Here is a 22,851-nt window from a genome sequence, read left to right as displayed (position 1 = left end):
AGATTCTAAAGGTGGGGTTCTCCACCCGCAGTTATATACTGACTGTATATTGTTATCAAGTGCTGATTTTGAAACCACAGAACCTGGTTCTCATCACTTTCTGTTCTAAACCACTCCTGTGTTTTCTAGCTTGATTTATGGTACAACATCTTCCTAGTCAACATGGCTGAAGACCCTGGGGTCATAAAAATCATTCTCATCTACCCATCTGACCGGCCAGCAAACATTCACTGAGTATCCTTGTCCTAAAGAAGTTCATGGCCAAGTAAATAACTTACATAAGCAATTACAATACAAACAGATGAGAGCTTTAAGAGTGGTATTATTAGAAACTATGGGAGCACCCAATGACGGAGGACTCAGTCAGGGAACATTTTCCGAGTAGACGACTGAGTTAAGTTTAAAAGCTGAGTATTTCACTAAATAAACACTGGGGAGAGGAGAAGGCCGCTGCTGGGAAAGGAAGTGTAGTGTGCAAAAGTCTGGAGCTAGGAACACAGTTAGCAATGAAATGGCAAGTAATGAGGCATAAGTGAAGGGAACAGTAGGAGATGAAGTTGTCCTTGATGAATGGTGATTAAATGCCATCATCTGACCAATCACGCAAGTCAGAGGCCTGAGAGTTCATTCAAGGTTCTGTCTTTCTCTTCCATGCCCCTCTTCCCATTGGTTACCATGTCTGAGAAAATTTACCTTCTTCGTCTCCCCTGACTCTTTTCATTCCTTTTGCTTCCCTCACTGCAGCTCCTTTACTTCAGGTTCTCCCATCTCATCGTAGTGCGACAGCCTACTGCTTGCTTTCAGTCATGGCCCTTCCCACCCACTCTGGACTCTGAATCAGAGTGATCTTTTAGCAAACAGGCTTCCACTCTCCCAGAAACAACCCTGGATTTCCCCCTTCATCCACCTCCTCTAAGCTTCCAGAAAATTATTTTATTCCTATGGAAGAGCTTACAACACCCTGCTTCGTACCACAGCTAGAGCTCAGAGAGACAGGCCATTCAGTCCCTCTGCTTTACCCACACTCTTTGCCAGAGAGGTGAGCCCCCCAGTCCCTGATAACGGGGCAGTGGATCCCAGGACCTCGGACCCCTACCTCTGTTTAAAACTATTAGGCAAATAACTGTCTCAATAGACCAATAAAGATCTTCTACCCTAGGAATTCTGTATTGTGCTCTAGACTACAGTGTGTGACCTGCAGAGGACTGGCAGTACCATTTGGGGGCCATGTATGCTATCAAGCAGGTAAATGGCTCCTGTGGAGAAAAAAGCAGACTAATACAACTCATGTGCAGAAAGGGGGAGAGAAAAGATACCATGTGGTGGCTGGACCGGTCAGGGTGGTTGAGAAAGAAGCTGTGACTCCTTTGCCACCGTGTGAGTTCTGAGCTCCTCATGAGACCTGCCTACGCTTACTGGCCTGGGTTTTAGGTGAACCACCAATGTCTTATATTAATCACCACTTTTATTTAAATTAGATCAAGTAGGATTCCATTTCTTAGAATCAAATTAATCCTGTGACATTTACGTAAACTCCTTCTGCATTAGGTTATCATTTCTTTACATAAAGAAACCACAGCTTGTTTACCTTTGTATTTCTCACATAATACAGCAGTGACTTACACATATGATTAACACCCGTCTTTGTGAACTGAATTTAACTACAGAAGTAAGTGACTTTGGACTTGAATAATCAGTAGCAATTATATAGGCAGAAGTTCAATAATTTTTAAGGGCAGAGTGTTGGGGCAGGGAAGAAATTCAAAAGAAAGGCGCTTCGGTTAAACCTGGTTTTTAGGCATGGTTTCTATGCTTTCACATTCATACCCTGAGCAAGTACTACCTTCACGCTCCGGGTCAGAACCTGGCAAAGATGAGAGAGGAAACCCAAGTGCTCACAGCACGGCATGTTCTGACTGGGAAACGGTGACCTCAGCTCCTAAAGATCAGTAACAGATAGCCAGAACAAAAGAGCCAGGCGACCCCCCAACAGGCAACAGCTGCAGTGCACACCCCCCACGAGACAGATGTCAGCTGAGAACTTCACCATGAAGACCTGCCACATTTTATTTCTTGAGATAAATTTTCTCTTTTCCACAAGGATTTTAAAAGGCTTATTTCCATAAAAGACAATTTTTAATGTCTTTATAGTAAAAAGGTCGAGAAAAAGCACAGCTCTCCATCTAAGTATGAGAATCTTCAAACTTTTGCATTTTGAAAAATAGATGATTAATATATGGTTATTATTTTAAAATATTCTTTCTTTAGATTCAGAGAATGTCCTTGCTGCTTCAAAGGCCTGACTCCTTTTTTGATTACTGTTGTACTTTACCCACAAGAAAAGAGTTCTTGATGAAGTAAGGGAGCATCTGTAAAAAAAAAACCATAAAAAGCACCTGAAGGGCCATCTGAGTAATAAGAGAAACTCATTCTGTGAAGATTTCCTGACTACACCCTTACAGCTCAAAAACTAAGGAAACAGCCCAATCAAGTACACACAATGGGATATGACAGAAAGGCAGATAAAAGACAAGGCTGGATTTCCTGCCTTGATGTGAAAGTGTTCCCTTTTCACTGCCAAGCACAGTGTGGTGGGCACAATCACCAGGGGCCAGGTGGCACAGCCATTATCAAGCCTTTTGAGTGGATGGTGAGAAACTGGCAAGCCGCTGAGAAGGGCTATTTAGGGCTCAAGGGGTTGACGTCACTTTTGGATAATGAGTTAGGCTTCAAAATGATGACATCGCAATCCCACCACTTGAGAGCAAAAAAGAAAGTGCAACTGTTCCTGAGTGGCTCTGAGATCATATAAATCACAGTGATCTTCATAGCACTGAGAAAGTGGCCCAGGATAGTATTTCTTAAATTGCATTAGGACACACAGATTTGATTTGGTTTACTTCACTAACCAGAAAAGGCTAAGCAGAGAATAAACCTCATCAAAGCAGCACATTGTGGCCATCCATTCAGTGTCGGCACTCATAACCACGGATCATTCCCAGGAGGGTCCATCCTGTACAAGTTAGATGACCAACAAGCAAGTCACCCAATTAGACTGAAAGTAGTGTCAGAGCAAATTTTTCTAGCTTGTATGCCTTTATTTTCATTACCTAAAATGAAACCTAAGCATAAACTAGACACCATCTATAATAAAGGGCTACAGATATAGCTAAAACTTAATACAACTTCTCTTTCAAAATGAATACCAATTGTAAGAAGGAAACAGGCACAGCATTTGATCAAACAGCTAGGTCCATCAGTTTCTTCAGATTACAAGGAAATGGCTATCCATGATGCTCTGTGGCTATATAATCTATATTTAAGTTAGACTGGTTTCTAAAAGCTTCCCTAAAAACATGGTACCTTTCCCTGTTTACAGTAGGGTAATTTAATGTTTAATGCCACAAGTGAAACCTCCGAAGGATCAATACCAAAAAAGCACATCATTCAAACATACCTTTACATTCATATTTTAAAGCATGGGAGACTGCGGTCCCATGAATACGCCTGGAATTTCACATATTTTAACGCCAGTGTCTGAAAGGAGGGGTCTGATTGTTTGACACAATGAATTCTTTGCAAGTTCGCAACTACGAACAGGATTCATAACATAACAGGAAATAAGCAGAGGTTCAGAATGTGCTTGTGTTTTATGCCAAAAACCAAAAACAAACAAAAAAGGTGATTTGCCTGGCAGTTCAAGGAACCTATAGGTGGCCAGCTGTGGTAGCTAAGGGTGATTTCTGAAGAACCACGCCTAGTACGCATGCTTTAATGAAGAAATAATAATTAAAATACACACAAAAATGCTTACGTAAATGCCACCTAAACCAAGTTCCGTCTGGGATCTGCGGCTTCTCTCGCCAGAGGTCACCTACCCCAGGGCAAAGTTGCTGTCTTCCTTCCAGTCCACAATGCGGCAGACGAACAGCGTGTTGGCATAATCCTTAGGCCGGGTCACAAAGTCCTGGGGACAGTCCTTGAGAGGTACATAAATTCTAGGCACCCGGTGGTCCGAGGGAGAAAACAGGGCATACTTCCTAAACAGTTCACTGTTCTTATCGGCCAAGAGTTTGAGGAAGCCAGTCGCTGCACGGGAATGTTTTTTTTCCAAGATGTAAACCACCTGAAAATACCAAAGATATAGTCAATGCTCTTTATCCGTAGGACTGGATAACAGTTGGGAGAAGTCAGTAGGATGTTATTTGGTCAACTATCTGGGTCCAGCAGTTTTTCTAAGTCTAAATGAAGTACCTCTCAGTGAGGCTCTGTGACTAAGTTATCTATATTTAAGTTGTAACAACTGAAGCCAGCAAGCACATACACCCAAGGAAAACTAAGCAATACACAGATTAATTAGATGAAAGTGCTTTTAAAACCAAGACCTATGTCTCAAAAAAATATGTAAAACTCCAGCAGGGAAGTACAGCTCCAGGTATTTGGTCTGCATTACATTTTTCTCACATGAACTATACCAGTATCTCAGGTGAACAATACAATAGTTGTTTATTTTAAAATGTTATTAAACGTAAATAATTTCTTTATTATGCCTTCAAATGCTGAAACCTTTTAACCTTCCTTCTTTCCAAGATTAAACCCAGTCTCTCATTTCACCAGGCAAAAATTCAATAGCACAAGTACGTGCTATTTCTACCAAGAGAAACACATCATCTTGGACTGACCCATCATTCAGCTCTCACTCTCCTGTGCTCCTCCACGGGCTTTTTCACCACATCAAGACCACTAGTGCCTTGACCCTTGCCTTCTCTCAATGTCTGTTAGCTACTTCTTAGCCTTGAGCCCTTTCCTACCTGCCAGAGACGCCATGTTTCATCACTTCAAGTCCTGTTACGTATGTCATCAAATGCCTCACCCCTCTTGTTGTTCCATTGCACCTACCCCAAAAATCCTCAATTCTGGAACCATTCAGCCACTGCTATTCTCTAACCTTAAACACAAATTACTGAGTCCACGAGAAAAGAAGAAAATTATAATCATACAGATGCATACCATCACACATTAATGTTATACAACTGCTGCTAGGAACTCAAAAGCTCTAAGGTATTTTTTTAACCTGTTCCCAGTCAGCACAATGTATTCTTTTTGGCTGCGTTGCTGCAGGCAGGGTCTTAGCTGCAGCAGGCAGGGTCTTTGTTGAGGCGTGTGGCACAGGCTCTTTGTTGTGGCGCGCGGGCTTCTCTCTAGTTGCGGCTACAGGTTTTCTTCTCTCTCTAGTTGTGGCGTGCTAGCTCCAGGGTATGTGGGCTCTGTAGTTTGTGGCACGCGGGCTTAGCTGCCCCATGGCACGTGGGATCTTAGTTCACCGACCAGGGATCAAACCCACGTCCCCTGCACTGGAAGGCGGATTATTTACCACTGGACCACCAGGGAAGTCCCCAGCATAATTTATTCTTTAAGCCCCACTCTCTTGATCCTCCTTTTGGGACTCCAGTTATCTGATGCTGGGTCTTTTTTTACTGTTCCACGGCTTCTGGAGGCTGTTCATTTTTTCAGTGTATTCTCTCTGTTCACGCTGGGTAAACTCTCCTGATCGGTCCTCAAGTTAACTAGTTCTGTACTGAGTCACCTCTACTCTACTACTGAGCCCATCCAGCAAGTATTTCATTTGTTGCTGTATTTTTCAGTTCTATAATTTCCATTTAGTTCCCTTTTTATAACTTCTATTTCCTTGCTGAGACTTTCAGTTTTCTCATTTGTTTCAAGAGAATTTTTAATTGCTATTAAAGCATATTTACGATGGCTATCTTAAATCGCTATCAGGTAACTGCAGTATCTTGGTGTTGGCATCAACTAACTTGGTGTTAGCTGTCATTCCTCACTCAAGTAGTGATTTTCCTGGTTCTTGGTATAAGGTGATTTTCTAATGTATCCTATCCCGGACCTTTTGGCTATAATGTTAGCAGGTTCAAGGTCTTATTTAAATCTTGCCTTTTAGAAGGCAGTCACCCTGTCTAGGGCGAGCATGCAGGTCCCGGACTACTTTTGTGGGCTGTAGCTACAGTGACAATTTAGTTTTCAGAGGCTTTGCAACGCTATTTTGATATGTTTGGTTGACAAGGTACCACTGGGGCTCCCACTAGTTTCTGCTGGTACTGCTGAGGGGCTGGCCACCTGGCTGGTCTCTCTGATGTGGGTGAGGAGCACATCCTGGTCCACATCCATGCAGAGACAGAGAGACTTCTCGCTTAGGGTTTTGGGTGTAGTGGCACCCCCTTCTACTGGTGCTATGTGGCTGCTCAGCATCTCTGGGTGGGAGAGGGGCATCTCAGGCCCATGAGGATAAAGAGGTTTCCTGGACCACATACTTGTGGTAGGATCTCCCTTGCTAGTGACATCTGGATGCCAGGTGTCTCTGGGTGGGGGAGGGGAGTCTCAGGCCCATAGGGACAAAGAGACTTCTGGGGCTAGGTCACCTCTTTGGCAGGATCCCTGCTGTCAAAGCCACCCAGATGCCTAGCATCTCTTGGTGAGGGACAGAAGTCTCAGGTGTGGTGGGGAAGGAGAGCCCTTTTCCTGGCCACTTGCCATCAGCAGAGATCCCAGTCAATTTGTCTTACAGGTGCTGCTGGGATTGCCTGGTGTTGTTGGAGGGCCTCCTGTTAGATCTGAGTGAGGAACGAGTCTGCTTGAGCCACCTTCTGTTGTGGAGTTGGGATCCAGAAACATGGGGCCTGGGTCCCCTTCTGTTGGTGGAGGGCTTATAAAGTCCCCTGCTACTACATTGTTCTTCTAGCCCTAGAGTCCCTAACTAGTTTGCCTTCCTCTTTTCATCTTTCAGAATTCTCCTTTGGTTGTCTCTTATTATTGTTCAGAATTTGTAGCTGTGCTTAGGGGAGAAGAGCAAGGAGAAATGAATCTATGCCATCATGTCTGATGCTTTTCGTTTTAACGTTTGACAGAACAAGAAGTATACAAATCAGCATGACACTACTCATGATTCATGTGTTAACTGTCACATAAATGACTTTACCACAGTGTAAGTTTTGCCTTGTAATTTTAGATTGAATTCATTAAGAAACTATACAAAAACAAATAAACCCCAAAACCAAAAATAGCAAGAGAGGAAGCACCATTGGGGGGCAGCAGCAAATTGCAGAACACAAATTCCACTGACAGAGGTTGCCTCTACTCAGCTCTGACCAAAGTCATTTAAGAATGTGGCCCACTGTTGCTGGATGTTTTGTTTCATCAAGAGACGCCAGAAGCCTGACATTCCTTTTCTTTTTTTTTTTTTTTTTTCATATAAGCTACTAAGCCAAAATTTTTAAATATTGCACAGGTCAAGCAAAACACAAACTTGTGAGCCAGACCCAGCCCACGATCTTTCCGTTCATTATACTCTTTCACACCTATCATATTGCCTAGTATATGGTTAGTACTCAAAATGCTTATTAAGGGCTTCCCTGGTGGCACAGTGGTTGAGAGTCCGCCTGCCGATGCAGGGGACGCGGGTTCGTGCCCCGGTCCGGGAAGATCTCACATGCTGCGGAGCGGCTGGGCCTGTGAGCCATGGCCGCTGAGCCTGCGCGTCCGGAGCCTGTGCTCTGCAACAGGAGAGGCCACAACAGTGAGAGCCCCACGTACCACAAAAAATAATAATACGAAAAGCTTATTAAAATAAAGATCTAGATAAACGAATGGGCAATTGGCAGGGGAGAGTAAAATATATGTAATATAATTTAGAAATTCCTCATGTCGATACGCAGGAGACACTCTCCTATCCAACTTGCTAGACTGAGTGGCAATGCCGCATTCCCAGGTTACACGTGCTGGCGGATGCCTCTGGTAAAGGAAAACCTCATGCTATCACACACTCCATCCTTTGTCATTGCACCACTCCTTCCACCAGGAGCTACCTGCGTAGCGAGGATCAGCTGTGTTTGATCTCATATCTGAATATGTCACTAGCATATATAATTTTTTTTTTAAGATTTAATTTTATTTGTTTTTGGCTGTGTTGGGTCTTTGTTGCTGTGCACAGGCTTTCTCTAGTTGTGGCGAGCGGGGGCTCCTCTTTGTTGTAGTGCACGGGCTTCTCCTTGCAGTGGCTTCTCTTGTTGCAGAGCACAGGGCCTAGGCGTGCGGGCTTCAGTAGTTGTGGCACACAGGCTCTAGAGCACAGGCTCAGTAGTTGTGGCGCACGGGCTTAGTTGCTCCGTGGCATGTGGGATCTGCCCAGACCGGGGCTCAAACCCATGTCGCCTGCATTGGCAGGTGGATTCTTAACCACTGCACCACCCGGGAAGTCCTAGCATATATAATTAAAAAATAAAATTGAATTACGCAAAAATACAAATTGCTTTTGTTACTGGACAACTGAATTAAATACTTTGGAGAAACTAAAAAATACTTATTAAAAACTTACTTTTGAATTAGATATGGTCGTGACAACAATAAAAAAAATTGGAGCAAAAAACTAAAAATCTAGAAGGAGTCTACATTCATATTGCTTCACCAGTGCCTAAATTCTCACTCCATTCATTCATTTATTGCCGTGCCGCACGGCACACAGGATCTTATTTCCCCGACCAGGGATCAAACCCATGCCCCCTGCAGTGGAAGCGTGGAGTCTTAACCGCTAGACCGTCAGGGAAGTCCCTCTCACTCCACTTTAAATAAACCAAACTGGAAATCATAGATGTCACATTACAAGTGCAGTTTATGCAGAAAAAGATAATGCAGAACCTTAATAAACATACCCACATGCAAAGAAAAGGCCTTGGCCCTTCATCCAAAGACAGACAGATGAATATATGTTTAAAGTTATGAAAAAAATTCACTTTTTATGATTCCCTGCTTCCACTGACTTTTCTGATTAACTGACCAACTACAGTCCTAACTGAATTGTATGAGAGGCCTCCAACAGGTAGCTCAGCTACCAGCCAGACAAGTGAAGGAAACAGGCAGAGACCTTTGCTGATCTCTGCAGCGACTTCTCTGGTAAAGCTCTTGTGTCCTGTGACATGAAGGTGTTCTCGTCTTTTGTAACTGGTGCACCAGCATCCTCTTTTCCTAATTTAAAAAAAAGAGAAAAGAAGAGGAGGAGGAATCAGGTAGACACATACCTATTAGGCATACAGACTCATGGGATTTTTAAATTCAGAGCTGCAAGGATTCTTGGACACCATTTACCCCAAACTACTCATTTTACAGAAAAGGAAACCCAGGCCCACAGTGGTTAGGTGACTTGGCTAAGGTCAGTTACGTCACTAACTTGTAGAAATGCTCACACTCAGCAGGCCGCATTTTATCTATTTAACATTATTCATATGTTAGGCATCATACAAGTGGAGAGCATCAAATTATGCTGAATGAAACTAAATCGCCTATGTGTCAAAATGCCAAAATAACTAAATGTTATACACTGCCCCAGCCCACAATGAAGAATAGAGATAGGTTAACTTATTATGCACATCCACTGAAATAAAACAAAATCAAAATAAATGTTAACTTTTAAAAGTACTCTGGTACAGCCATAACAAACAAAATGGTGGAAAATAGATTATATTTATTAAATAAACAAATAAAAAAGCCAACCCTGATTTTCCTGGCTTTTCTTAGTGATATTATATAAAGAGTAAAGTACTTAAAGTCTTTTAATGTTTAATTTCCTTTCTTAAAAAACTTATAAAATTCACATTCACCCAAGAAACTGAAACCACTAAAGAGGGAGTTAGGCTCTGGACCAGAAGTATTAAAACCACTCATGAAAAAAAGCAGCAAATTACAAACTTCTGAACATTTAATATTTTATATTTTCATGCGTTACATTAGATTTCCCCCACAAAATATTCTTATCCAACTCTACTGGAGTTTCTGGATTCTAGGGGTCACAACCAATTCATGTGGGACCCACTCCAGCTAGCTAAGAGAGACTTGTACTTATCATCATTTAGACATTACCAAGGCCAAAATAAATAAATAAATCCTTTTCAGGACTGGCTGCCTCTTAGCAAAGGCTCAGCTAAAAGCCAACTTTACTCTGGGCGTACTCTGGAAACACTGACATGATCTGACCTACTGGGGCTTAAGAACAATCAACTGTATGCTTTTCCATCTATGCTAAAATCTACGCACCATAGTGCCCACTGAAAGCAGAATTCTGTTTCCTAAAAAGAAAAACAAATGAAAACTTTCCCATTGTCGATCACCCTCTTCATCACCCTGTAAAAGAGGGACATCATCCAAGTTCATCTTTTATTTTAGACCAAGTTCAGGATTCCAAAATCATCAGATGCTTTCAGAACAACATCTTTTATACTCTTAGGGAGAAAAAAACCCACACAAGTTGTTGACCAGTTCCATAACACATCTTGCCAACGTGTTCTACACAACAGGTAATTCATGAAAGATTAGGAGGCTGGAATTACCATGAACAAGTATACTCTACCTAGATATCTGATATCCGAGTTTGGTCTCAAGAGCTGGCAATCAAGACAGGGTAGTGAGGGTCTTTCCGAGACAGCCCAAATCCTGGGCATGCAGCTTTCTGTAACGGTCACTGGTGGCTCCGTCTTAAAATGACTATTGCTTCAGATTCCATCCCAACAACAAGCAAGTCTTCTGTTCCAAAGGTTACGCCAGGTGGCATTCAAAAAAAGAGGGCAAGCCATGGAAATGGGCCCAATTACGATTCTCAGAGATCACACCTGAACACGACCTTTTCAGGCTCTGTGTTCATAAGGATATCCCGGCAGAAATCAGGCTTTGTTCAGACAAAGATGCACCCTAATAAATTAAACTGAAGCTTGTAGCCTTACAGGTGAGCACCACAGATATGTTCAATGAATGTGAAGAAACACACTGCCAGTTTAGAAAAGTGAATCACCTTAACAGGTTTCCAACAACTACGTCTTGCCACAGCGAGTAGCAAAGCTGTCAATTTAATGAGAGAATCTATGGCGTCGTTTAATCACAAGGTCATTTGTTCCTTCATTTATACCATGTGTGTTTACGGAGCACTGGGCATTGAGGATTCAGTGTGAATAAAAGAAAGATGATTCCAGCCCTTATGGAACATACAGTTTAATGCTGGAGTGATATTCAATAAATAGGCACTCAATAAATATAGAATTATAAACTGTGATGAATGCTAAGAATGAAAGAGCACTCCCAAGGAGGAAGAGAAGAGAACATATGATTTAGACTAAGAAGTCAGAGAAAGGTCCTGTGTGCAAGTGACACTGACGCTGAGATATGAGGATGGTGTGTGTAGGAGTGAGGAAGGGGACAAAAGACCCCAAGTGGGGAATGGTACTTGGGAAGGGGTGGAGATGGGAAGTCCCTGGCACAATCAGGAACAGAAAGACCATGTGGCTGGAGGACAATGAACAAGAATGGGCATGGCCAGAAATGGAAATGAGCGGTAGACAGGAGTCGAGCCAGATGGGGCCTTGCAGAAGTTAAGAATCCTGAGTTTAAACCTACATACGATAGGAAGCTGGCTAAGGATTTTGTTCAAGAAAGTGACTGCCTAACCTGAGACTCAGCCAACCTAAGAGGGGATGTTGGGAGACCAGTTAAGAGCTATCGCAGAAGTCCAGACACAAGAGGATAGTGCTACAATACAAGCACTGGAGATGGAATTAAAAGGATCAATTTGGGCTTCCCTGGTGGCGCAGTGGTTGAGAGCCCGCCTGCCGATGCAGGGGACACAGGTTCATGCCCCGGTCCGGGAAGATCGCACATGCTGCAGCGAGGCTGGGCCTGTGAGCCATGGCCGCTGAGCCTGCGTGTCCGGAGCCTGCGCTCCGCAATGGGAGAGGCCACAACAGTGAGAGGCCCGCGTACCGCAAAAAAAAAAAAAAAAAAGGATCAATTTAAGAGATATTTTGGAGTTGAACTAATAGACTTTGGTGGTAATTAGATGTGAGAGTTTAAGGATTATTAGATATAAGAAATAAAGGATTACTTCAAGCTTTCTAACATCTGCAGCTAGGCTGATGGAGGCATTACTGGCACAGGAAAGACTAGAAGAGGTGGTGAAAATCCAGGGTTCTACTTCAGAGGTGGTTCTATTTGAGAGGCCACCTGTGAGATCTTCAAGTGATGATACTGAGTAAGCAGTTCAACATGAAGATCTGGAACTCAAGAAGAGAGATCTGCACTATGGCTCTAAGTATAATTTATACGCCAAGAACTTCCATATTTATAGTTTTCCAGCCCAAGTTGCAGAGAAGAAATTCAAACCCAAGTGTTTTCAACTACTAAGTTCCTGAAGCTCTTCCACTGATATATGCTCAAGTATGAAGTAATGTGCTGTCAATGTTAAGGAAATAAGCAAGATTCACTGAGGAAGTGAGTTGGACTTGAAGGATATACAGATGTTTTGGAGAAAGAAAGTTGAAGGGCATTCCAGGTAAAGGCCAGCACTTGTACATGGCCCAGAGCTGTGAAAGAGCCTGACATGGTAAAGGATTAGTAAGAGATTTATTGTAGCTACTAACGGGTTGAGGACACAAGTGTTGGGCAGGAAGGGACTGGATGGGGAAAGGAACAAAACTGGCGGGGAGGTGGGATAGGTCCTATGGCAGAGATTCTAGTTACCGCCCAATTTATCTATTCTCTTCTTTCCTACTAGGCAGAACTCCGATTTTATTTTTTTTTTTTTATTTTAGCTAGTATTAGTTAGAAGACTACCTCCCTCAGTCTTTTTGTAACTAAACATGGCCTGGATGTCTATGTTTTAGCCAATGAGATGCAGGTTAAAGTGCTGTGATTTAAAGGACGGAGGTACAGCCTTTCCCTCTTCCTCCTTCCTGCTGGCTGGAGTGTGGATGTGGCAGCTGGACCTCAAGCACTTATCTTGGTCCTGGAGGCTACAGGACAACAGTGCATTCTGCTGTGCAGAGCAGAATTGAAGACCATGCAGCTAACCTATAAGCCTTGACCTGCCTACCTCTGTTCTTCTTTTCTGTGAGACAGAAATAAACTTTCTTGTTTAAGCCATTGATATTTTAGGATTTAACGCCACTCTCAGCAGAACATACTTCCTAACACACAGGTCCAGACAGTGAAACTGATAAGCTTGGATACTACCCTACAAAGCACTAGAAAGGCCAGGGACGCATACATTTTAGAGCCGTGAATATGGCAGCGCTCCAGAGTGGAGAGACAATAGTAGCAGAGAGCTTAGGAAGCAGGGGTTACAGCCTAGATGAGACGCAATCAGAATCTAAATTAAGATAGTGGCAGTGACAGTGAACAGACGCAAGATTGAGAGACATTTTCGAGAAGGATGCTGCGAAGTGTGCCTCCATCACTATCAATGACTTAGTACAAGAAAAGGGGCTTAAAAAAAAAAAAAAAAAAGAAAAGGGGCTTAAGTTAAAAGAGCTTTTGATTGACTATCAGGGAAAATGCTTTCACAGAACGCTGAAACTCCCTGATGAATTACTAGAAGAAGGGAGAGCTGCCGGCAGTCCTCAAGGAAGGAAAAGGTCATGTTTCCCCACAGCCTTCAGTCTGCCGTACTGAAGGCAGAGCCGGCCCCATGCATTCTGCGGCCCCTTCCAGTTAAAAATGTCCAGAAACTAGTGACTACCAAAATTCTTCATCTAGAAAACAGAATTTTCTAAAAACTGGACATACTACAAATATAAGCAACCGCTCACTATATTCTCCAAAAAAACACCCTAAGAGGGAAAATCCAGTAAAATCCTAATCTCTTTATACAGATTACCTGAAACTTCTATTTCAAACATTCCAAAAGTAAAACACCGTGGTTTGCTGGAGCTGGCATTGCCACTGCCTTAGAAATGAGTCTGATTTGGGCTCCCCACACAGAAACAATGGACTGACAAGGCTGATGATCCTTAACACTTGACAAATCCATCAGGTTTTCAGATGATTAGACTGTGACGCTAAGTAAAGGCAACGTGAAGAAAAAAGCAAGGAATTGGGCAAAAAGCTGTTTCAATCTTTCCAATTAAAAGAGTGACAAACTCTGACAAATCCAAGCTTTCTCATCTCTGAATGAAGGGTCACAGAAATTTACAATTTCCACCAAGAACTCAATGAAAACTGTAATATAAATTTGGTCCATGAAAACGATTCCCCTCAGATCTCTCAAAATCAACCAACGAGGAAAAGTTACTTTCCGGGCCCCTCTCCCCATTGAAATGTTGGCATGACAACACAAGTCCTCACAGGGCAAGGTAACATTCATGTTAGAATAATTTTCTGGATGTCCCTGGTGGTGCAGTGGTTAAGAATCCACCTACCAATGCAGGGGACACGGGTTCGAGCCCTGGTCCAAGAAGATCCCACATGCCGCCGAGCAACCAAGCCCGTGTGCCACAACTACTGAGTCTGTGCTCTAGAACCCACAAGCCACAACTACTGAGCCCGCACGCCACAACTGCTGAAGCCCGAGTGCCTAGAGCACATGCTCCGCAACAAGAGAAGCCACCACAATAAGAAGCATGCACACCACAATGAAGAGTAGCCCCTGTTCACCACAACTAGGGAAAGCCCGGGCGCAGCAACGAAGACCCAACACAGCCAAAATAAAATTAATTAATTAATTAGAAAAAAAATAAGGAAACAGTCTCCTGTGACTATGGAAAAAAACAACAACAAAGAATCATTTTCTGTGTTGCAAGTTTGCCAGCCCAAGCAAATCTCTCACTCTGAAATAAAGCTACTGCAATTGTATGGTGCCACAGAACGTTCATAGTGTGTTGACATACATCACCTCATTTGATCCACACCATAACTTCATATGATAGGTAGAGTGGATATTGTTATTCCAGTTTCACCAAGGAAATGGAAGTACTGAAGGGGTAGAGCCAGCCGATGACATCATTCAGGGATCCTGGTGCTAACTGTGGCAGCCTGCTCCACACAAGCAAGAATCAGAGCATCATGGGAAGAGCCATGAAAACCTACATCAAGATATTGCTTAAGTGGCCGTGGGACTCCTTGAAATGCTGGCATCAACTCAATGAAGGTTCTGAATATCTGTGGAGTGTCAGGCACTACAAATGACCCTGGCTCTGTCCTTGGATACTCGTGTACTAGAAATGAAACAAAATGCAAACAAATACTGAAGTACATGGAGTTGGTGACTGCTGGCAAGCAGTGTGTCCAAAGGCAGTGAGAAGGGAGCCAGGGAGTTTGACAGTGAACACCCGAGCTAAAATGGGAAGGCTGAGTAGGAGCTGGCTAGATGGATGGGCAAGGGGAGCATCCCAGAAAGGAAGACCATGCGTAAGGCACCTAATCAAGAGTAAAATGAGAAGGACAAAGGTTCTCTGTGTCTAAACATGTTGCAGGGACCAGACCACGAAAGGCCTCACATGACATGCTGAAGAGCATGTATTTTACGTTTTAGGGATGGAAAGCCACTGAAAAATATGAGAATAACATAATCAGAATTATACTTGATGAGGAGTCAAGGGTCAGCCTATTGCTCCTTTGAAGATAATCTGTCTTTTTCTCTAGCTGCTTTTAAGAGTTTCCCTTTGGTTTTCTGTAGTTTCATCTTGATGTATCTAAGTATGGATTTTTTTTTTTAATTCTACTTACAATCATTGGTTGTAAATCTGTGGTTTGGTATCTCAACTGTTATGGAAAATCTCAGCCATTATCTTTAAATTTCACCTTCGCTCATTTTCTCTCTCATCTCCTTTCTAGGTCTCTAATTAAACTTATTTAGACCTCACTTTATTCTCTATGTCTCTTACCCGCTCCCTCTGCATTTTCTATTTGTCTCTCCATGCCATACTCTGGATAATTTTTTCTTACCGTCTTCCAGTTTGTTAATTTTCTCTTCAGCTTTATTCAATCTTCTGTTAAATGCATCCGCTGAGGTTCTTCTTTTTTTTTTTTTTTTTTTGCGGTACACAGGCCTCTCACTGTTGTGGCCTCTCCCGTCGCGGAGCACAGGCTCCAGACACGCAGGGTCAGCAGCCATGGCTCACAGGCCCAGCCGCTCCGCGGCATGTGGGATCTTCCCGGACCGGGGCACAAACCCACATCCTACATCGGCAGGTGGACTCTCAGCCACTGTGCCACCAGTGAAGCCCGAGGTTCTTCTCTTTAAAATATTTAATCAAATATATACTTTTCCTCATCCACTGAGTTTTAAATTTCATTACTGTTATGTTTATTTCTAGAAGTTTTATTTGATTCCTTTTTTAATTTGCTATGTCACATTTCATAGTTTCCTATTCTTTGCAGATATCTTCAAGCTCATCTTTTATTTCTTTAAACACAGTAGTTTTTTATAGATGGTAATGATTCCAATATCTGATGACGTTTATGAAGGGCTGTTTCTGTTGTCTGTGGTTGCTGATGATTCTTGCCCTTGGAGTATGGTTTCCTTGGGTGCCTGGTTATATTTACATGCTGGTTACTGAATAATCTGAGGCCTAGGCAGAAGAAACCTTCCTTCTGAAAGAATTTCCACTTGATTTTGCCAGACACCCAGAGGCACAACCAGCCCATAAACCAATTCAAGACTTGAGATTCCTTGGTTGAGCCAGTCAGCTTGAACCTGGGCTGCAAACCCACAAGAGAGCTGGTATGTTTCAGGTCCACCCTCACCGTGACAGTGCAGTCCTTTGGGGTCCCAGCTTCTTGTGAGAAATCTGTCCCCCACAACCGCTGGTCAAACCTGCACTCTTACATGGGTTTTCCACCCTAATTTTAACCTGGTAATGCCTGTGAGCTCTTTGATGCTTTAAGAAGAAGGCTGGGTTTGGTTTGGTTTTTGTATTTTATCTAAATATTTTTGGCTGTTTCAGTAGGAAGGTGTATGTGTGAATAACAGTTCACCATTACTATCTACAGAAAGTCGCTAGAGTTTGTATTTCAGAAATATTTTTCAGGTGGCAGTGTAGAGCCTAGTGAGTAGTGACAGGAGTTAAGAACAGGAGAGGGGCAGTGGTGATCACCTAGTGGTGATCTGTGCAGGAAACACAGCAAGGAAGCTACTGTGATAATGCCCAACGTTACATTAAGCAAAAGCACAAGGGATGGAGAGAAGAGACAGGTATTCTCACATTTATTTTTCTCAGCAACCCCATGAGGGAAGCATTACTATTCTGGTTCTTATAGCAATCAGCCGTTCAAAGAGGTAAAGTAATTTATCCCAGGGTTCATCCAAGGAGATGGTTAGTAGAGGTGGCATCAGAACTCAGTATGACTCCAATTCCAAACTCTTCTTACCACAGTATGATGAGATCTAGAAGAAAGACAGGTGCATGCGGGTGGGTTCCAATGAGGATGGGAGGGTTGCCAAAATTTTTTTAATTCACTTAAAGACATAGAAGGATTTTAAATTTTAGAAGATGCCAAGTGATAAACAGCTCGCTAAATAACTTCACTGCTTCCACCCACAGAAATGACAGAGTAGTTAAAAGCATGAGCTTTGGGACTTCCCTGGTGGTGCAGTGGTTAAGAATCCTCCTGCCAATTCAGGGGAAACGGGTTCGAGCGCTAGTCTGGGAAGATCCCACATGCTGCTGAGCAACTAAGCCCACGCACCACAACAACTGAGCCTGCGCTCTAGAGCCCCCGAGCCACAACTACTGAAGCCTGTGTGCCTAGGGCCCGTGCTCTGCAACAAGAGAAGCCACTGCGATGAGAAGCCTGCACACCGTAACAAAGAGTAGCTCCCGCTTGCCGCAACTAGAGAAAAGCCAGTGCGCAGCAACAAAGACCCAACGCAGCCCAAAATTAATTCATTAATTATTTTTTTAAAAGTCATGAAACTTTCAAAAAAAAAAAACCATGAGCTTTGGAGTCACAAGACCTAAATTCCAACCTAGTTCCTGTGATCTTGAATTTGTGCCTTTGAACAAGTTACTCCCTCTCTCAATTTCCTCCTTTGGAAATCAGGAATAGTATACATTTGTTATGTTTACACGGAGTGCCCCGGCACAAAGTACATTAACAAAAATTGTTAGATACTACTACTACTGTCGTTGTCATGGTTATTATCATCAGCTCTTGGTAGTCAGTTCTGAGTGAATCCAACCCTGTTACCCTGGACACAACTGACTGGAAAGGACTGGTACACAGGGATGGCAACATTATAAACTGGGTCACATTTCCTCATCTGTAAAATGTAATCCATCTTATAGAGTTAGTGGGAAGATGAAATGAAGTTAATGCGTGCAAAAGTGCCACAGTGGCTAGAACACAGCAAGCACTCAATAATTGCTATATAATATATATTTAGATTGCATGTGCTTTTTTGTATGCTTGGTGAATTCTGTGCAAAGTAAGGAGGGAGAAGAGATGGTGCCACGTAGGTAGGCAGAGGCCAGGTCAACGTTACGAAGTTTGGGCTTATCCCAAAGGCAATGGAGAGCTACGGAAGAAAGCAGTCAGGGGACTAATAATGGCTTATGGTTTAAGAAGCTCACACTGGTTGCTATATGGGGAACAGATTTAGAAGTGAAACCAGAGGCAGAAAGGCCAGTTAGCAGGTTACTGCAATAAATCAGACTAGTGGCAGAGGGAATGGAGGGTTCTAGATAGAGAGGTATTTATTATAAAAAGCAAAACTGACAAGATTATTCAGATGCTAGTTGGGAACTGGGGGCTGGGGAAGTTATAGGGGTAGAGTAAGGAATGGGAAAAACTGCCTAATTTCCTTATAACAGATGTTCTCAAAGTATAGTCCCCTGACCAGCAACATCAGCATTACCCGGGAACTCCCAGAAATGCAAATTCTCAGACCCCACCCCAGACCTACTGACTCAGAACCTCTGGGGATGGGGCCCAGCCATCTGAACACACTTTCCAGGGGACTCTGACGCCCACTCAAGTGAAGAACCACTGCTCTAGACAAATGAGCCATGACCTGCTATAGGAAGAGCATCTTCAGGCAATTGGGAGGGGATATAAGTTCAGTCGGACTTAGCGAGTTTGAGGTGTTGGATATTAGATCTGATGCTTAAGAGAGAGTTTTGGGCTGGAGACAGAAATGAGCATGTCGTGTGCGTACAGAGGACAAATGAATAAGTAGACTGGTTCCCTCAGAGATGGTTCAGAATCAGAAGAGAAGAGAGCCTAGGATAGAGCAGTGAGGAACAACATTATTTAAGAAAGCACAGGGGCTTCCCTGGTGGCGCAGTGGTTGAGAGTCCGCCTGCTGTTGCAGGGGACGCGGGTTCGTGCCCCGGTCCGGGAGGATCCCACGTGCCGTGGAGCGGCGCTCCGCAATGGGAGAGGCCACAAAAGTGAGAAGCCCGCGTACCGCAAAAAAAAAAAAAAAAAAAAAAAGAAAGCACAAGTAGAAAAGTTTGCAAAAGAAACTGAGGTGTGATCAGAAAGGTAGCAGAATAATCAGCCTAATGTGAAGTCAGAGAAGCCAAAGAAAGCGTGCGTTTCAGTAAGAAAAGTATGGTCAGCAGTGTAGGCTTAGTGACACGGTCACAGGAGGAAATGGAGTGAAGCATAACGCCATGTGCGGGGAACTGACTGCGGAGACGAGGGTGTGCACCAGGCTCCGGAAGGCTGGCTGTGAAGGTGGGGAACAGCACAGGGTGGACGCTGCAGAGGGAAAAAGGAATCACACATGGTTTCTTGTATTTTTTTAAGATAAGAGAAGCCTGAACACAGTTAATTGCTGATAGGAAAGAATCACTAAAGAAGGTGTGGTTGAAGAGGGCACAACAAAGAAAGGGAGGGGACCCTGGGCGGGAAGGGAGGGGACCCAGAACCCAGCGGGAAGGATTAACCTCAGGCAGAAGGTCAGAGAGATGCCAACTTCATTGTATCAAAATAAATGGAGGAGGGAAGGAGTCTAGACACAAGCCATTCCTAAGTGGAAAGCTGAGGGGGTTCCACAGAGGAAGGGGGCGGGCAACAGCTCTGGTTTTTTGAAACGTAGAAGCCAATTCATCTGTTGAAAAGTGCTAGGGAGGTGAAGGATACCTAATGTATTCAGAGCTGGGTTCCACAATCCCAGGGGAGGATCACATGCGAATGGCTTCCCAAAACAGTGGCCCTGAACATGCCAGGCACTGCACTCAATGCATTCAAAATAGTAACAGTAAAAAATGTACAAAATAGTAACTAGTTATTGAGCACCTGTGGCATACACCTGGCACTGTGTTAGATGATTCATAGGCACTACCAAATTTAATACTCTCCAGTAATCCAATGAGGTAGCAAGTATTATCATGCCAATTTTAGAGATGAGGCTCTAAAAGATCATTTAGGAAATGAGGCTCACAAACACCAAATGATAACATGCTTGCTCATGGATACCAGCTAGGAAATGACAAGGGCAGGATTCGAACCTAAGTCTCATCCTCTTCCTATGATGCCACACAACCTTCAGGATTTGAACAGGATTAGTGGAAGTGAGAATGGAAAAGAAAACATGATTTTTGAAAGATGTGCCTGAATGACAAGGTACTGGGAGAAGTCAATCAACTCTTGGGCCCATTTTGAGTTTGGGGTGACAATGCGATATAAGTATGATCACGTCCTTTACCCAAGCTGGAGATATCGTTCTACATCTTGGGGCAGAGATTGGGAATATCAATTAGATGATAACATTGTCTGAAAGTAGACAGATGTGTATAGACTGGGGAAAGAAGGACTTCATATAAGAGTAACAGAATAAATAAATGAATGAAAAGAAAGCTAATACTCAAGCATTAAAAGGAAAAAAATCCCTTCACTACCCAAATTTCCTTCCTTGTTCTAATTTACAGACTGGTGAGAGATGAAGAACAGGGGGACTCACTGTGTCAGAACTTGGTCACCCTTCTCCCCAGGCTGACCATGAAGATACCTTCAGGTTCCTGAGCTGAAGCGGTGCCCTGGGTAGAGTGATTTTCGTGGCCAAACCTGAGTCCTTCCCAGGGTCTTCTCAGATGCGGCTTCGCACTGATTCCCATTCCCAGCTGTTAACTGTATTAATTACATCATCAACACTGCTTTTCTCTGAGCACTCTCTGCTCCAAATCTTTCTCTTGCTCAGGAGAAACCACTTCTAAATTTCTCTCTACTAAAGCTTTAATTGGCTTTTAGCTTCATGGCTCCCAAAAGACCCAAAATGTAGGCCCACATACTTCTGTGCTCCCATCTATAGCTGGCTTTAACTTACTAATTCTGCATCTTTCCCAACAGATGAATGACTCCTCCAAGTTTAAGTTGACTTCCATCTGAGTTTTTCTTAAAGGGGACAAGCCTGACCTGTTACTGTGACATGATCATTTCAACACCAGAAACACAGTGTTTACTAAAATCTGACTAGTGTTTCTTTACCTGTCTTCCAAAGACTAGCTATCCATCAAAACTTCAAAAAATGAAAAAGGTGCTGAGCTATCATAGAGGGTTAAGTAGAGACTGGCCTCCCCCCGCCCAAGCATGGCAAGCTAAAGTAGATGAGTTTTGCTGTGTTCTGAGCCTGTGATCCACATATATCAAACATATATCTCTCTCATGTTCTAAGTCTCTTAAAGCACGTGTGATATTTCATCCTATTGAACATTTCCAACAGGGATAATGAGATCCAGCCCACTGCTTGGGCAAAAGGGAAAGTATTAAAATGCTTATTCTAAAGAGTCAGGCCTCTTTATCAATTCAGTTCCTATTACCTAAAAATAGGACTCCAAAATGATCATTACCAGGCAAACGAAAACAGGTAGGTTAAAGAAGAAAAAATTCTTACAGGCTGCATCATTTCTGAGACCCAGCAAGCCCCCTGGGAAACAGAACAATACACCACTCAAAAACAGCTAATGTTTGAAGCATCTTTAATGGAAAATTGCTTCTCCTTAATAACGTAACAACCTCTAGCTCTAAATGCAAATCAGGCAGATCACTCCAGCCAGGTTATATAGACATGGATGAGTCATTGCTTTTGATGCCAAACTGACAAATATGAAGGTTTTATAATGGATCCTGTGTGGCTGCTGTGCAGAAAAAGGATTCAGGTGTTAAACGGGAAAGCAATTAGTTTGGCTCTTCCTCAGTTTCAAAGAAGGAAAGGAAGGGTAATCTTTTGCAGAACATTTGCTGAGTACAAGACTGTTCTGGGGCTTGAAAGTAGGTGAAAGATGAGAAAAAACAGTTATATGAGGGAAATAAAGAAAATACTGAACCATAATAATATCAGTCATGGAATGTGAACTGAAAAAAGAAACAAGTACCTAGAAAGAAGAGTCACGGAAAGGAAAGATCACACATCTAGCCGGAAGAAATAAGTACAGGCTCATGGGGACAACATCCTGTGCTTGAGTGGACTCTACGACGGCCCCCAGTGACCCTCACAGCTCCTGCTCTTCACACCGTGGAATAACACCCCTCCCCCTGAGTGCAGGCAGGACCTACGACTTGCTTCTAACCAACAAAATACGGCCAACATAACAGGATGTCACTTCCATGATTACGTTCCATAAGACTGTAACTTCCACCTTGAAAACAGACTCTCTCCCTTGCTGGATCTGATGAAGCCAGCTGCCATACAGAGAGGCCCACACCAGCAGCCAGCAAGGAAGTGAGGTCCTCAGTCCAAAAGCCCGCAAGGAACTGAATCTAGCCAACAACCATATAAACTTGGAAGAACACCCTTCCCCAGTAGAGCCTTCAGATGGCTGACACCTTGATTGCAACCTTGTGAGAAGCCCTGAAGCAGAGGACCACACTGGGCCATGCCCAGATTCCTGACTAAAGGGGAACCTTGTTTCCTCTACTCATAACACTTAGGATATAAAATGTATGGGTTTTTCACACCAAGCAATTCTGCAAGTCTCTGTGGACACCACCTGGTGGCCAACAATTTAATTCAGTTCTGATACTAACTACCTGGAGAGAGTACAGACCTCACAGATTAAGGGCTCAGTCCCATGAGACTGCCTG

General features: G+C 43.3%; 1 protein-coding gene across 2 annotated transcripts in view; it reads right to left on the bottom strand.

Annotated features, from left to right (window-relative positions):
• Positions 1 to 22,851, bottom strand: part of DIS3L2 (DIS3 like 3'-5' exoribonuclease 2) — a 323,449-nt gene that overhangs the window by 211,721 nt on the left and 88,877 nt on the right. For both annotated transcript variants that reach the window (XM_065880451.1, XM_065880452.1), the window contains exons 6-7: positions 8,933 to 9,033; positions 3,879 to 4,126 (exon numbers count right to left, since the gene is read on the bottom strand). In XM_065880451.1, coding sequence (XP_065736523.1) covers positions 3,879 to 4,126; positions 8,933 to 9,033 — 349 coding nt within the window. The remainder of the gene's footprint in view (positions 1 to 3,878; positions 4,127 to 8,932; positions 9,034 to 22,851) is intronic.

This window comes from Phocoena phocoena, chromosome 7 (assembly GCF_963924675.1).
Source record: "Phocoena phocoena chromosome 7, mPhoPho1.1, whole genome shotgun sequence".
Taxonomy (NCBI): Eukaryota; Metazoa; Chordata; class Mammalia; order Artiodactyla; family Phocoenidae; genus Phocoena; species Phocoena phocoena.
Note: the sequence above shows the minus strand (reverse complement) of the source record. Positions and strands in the feature narration are given on the sequence as shown.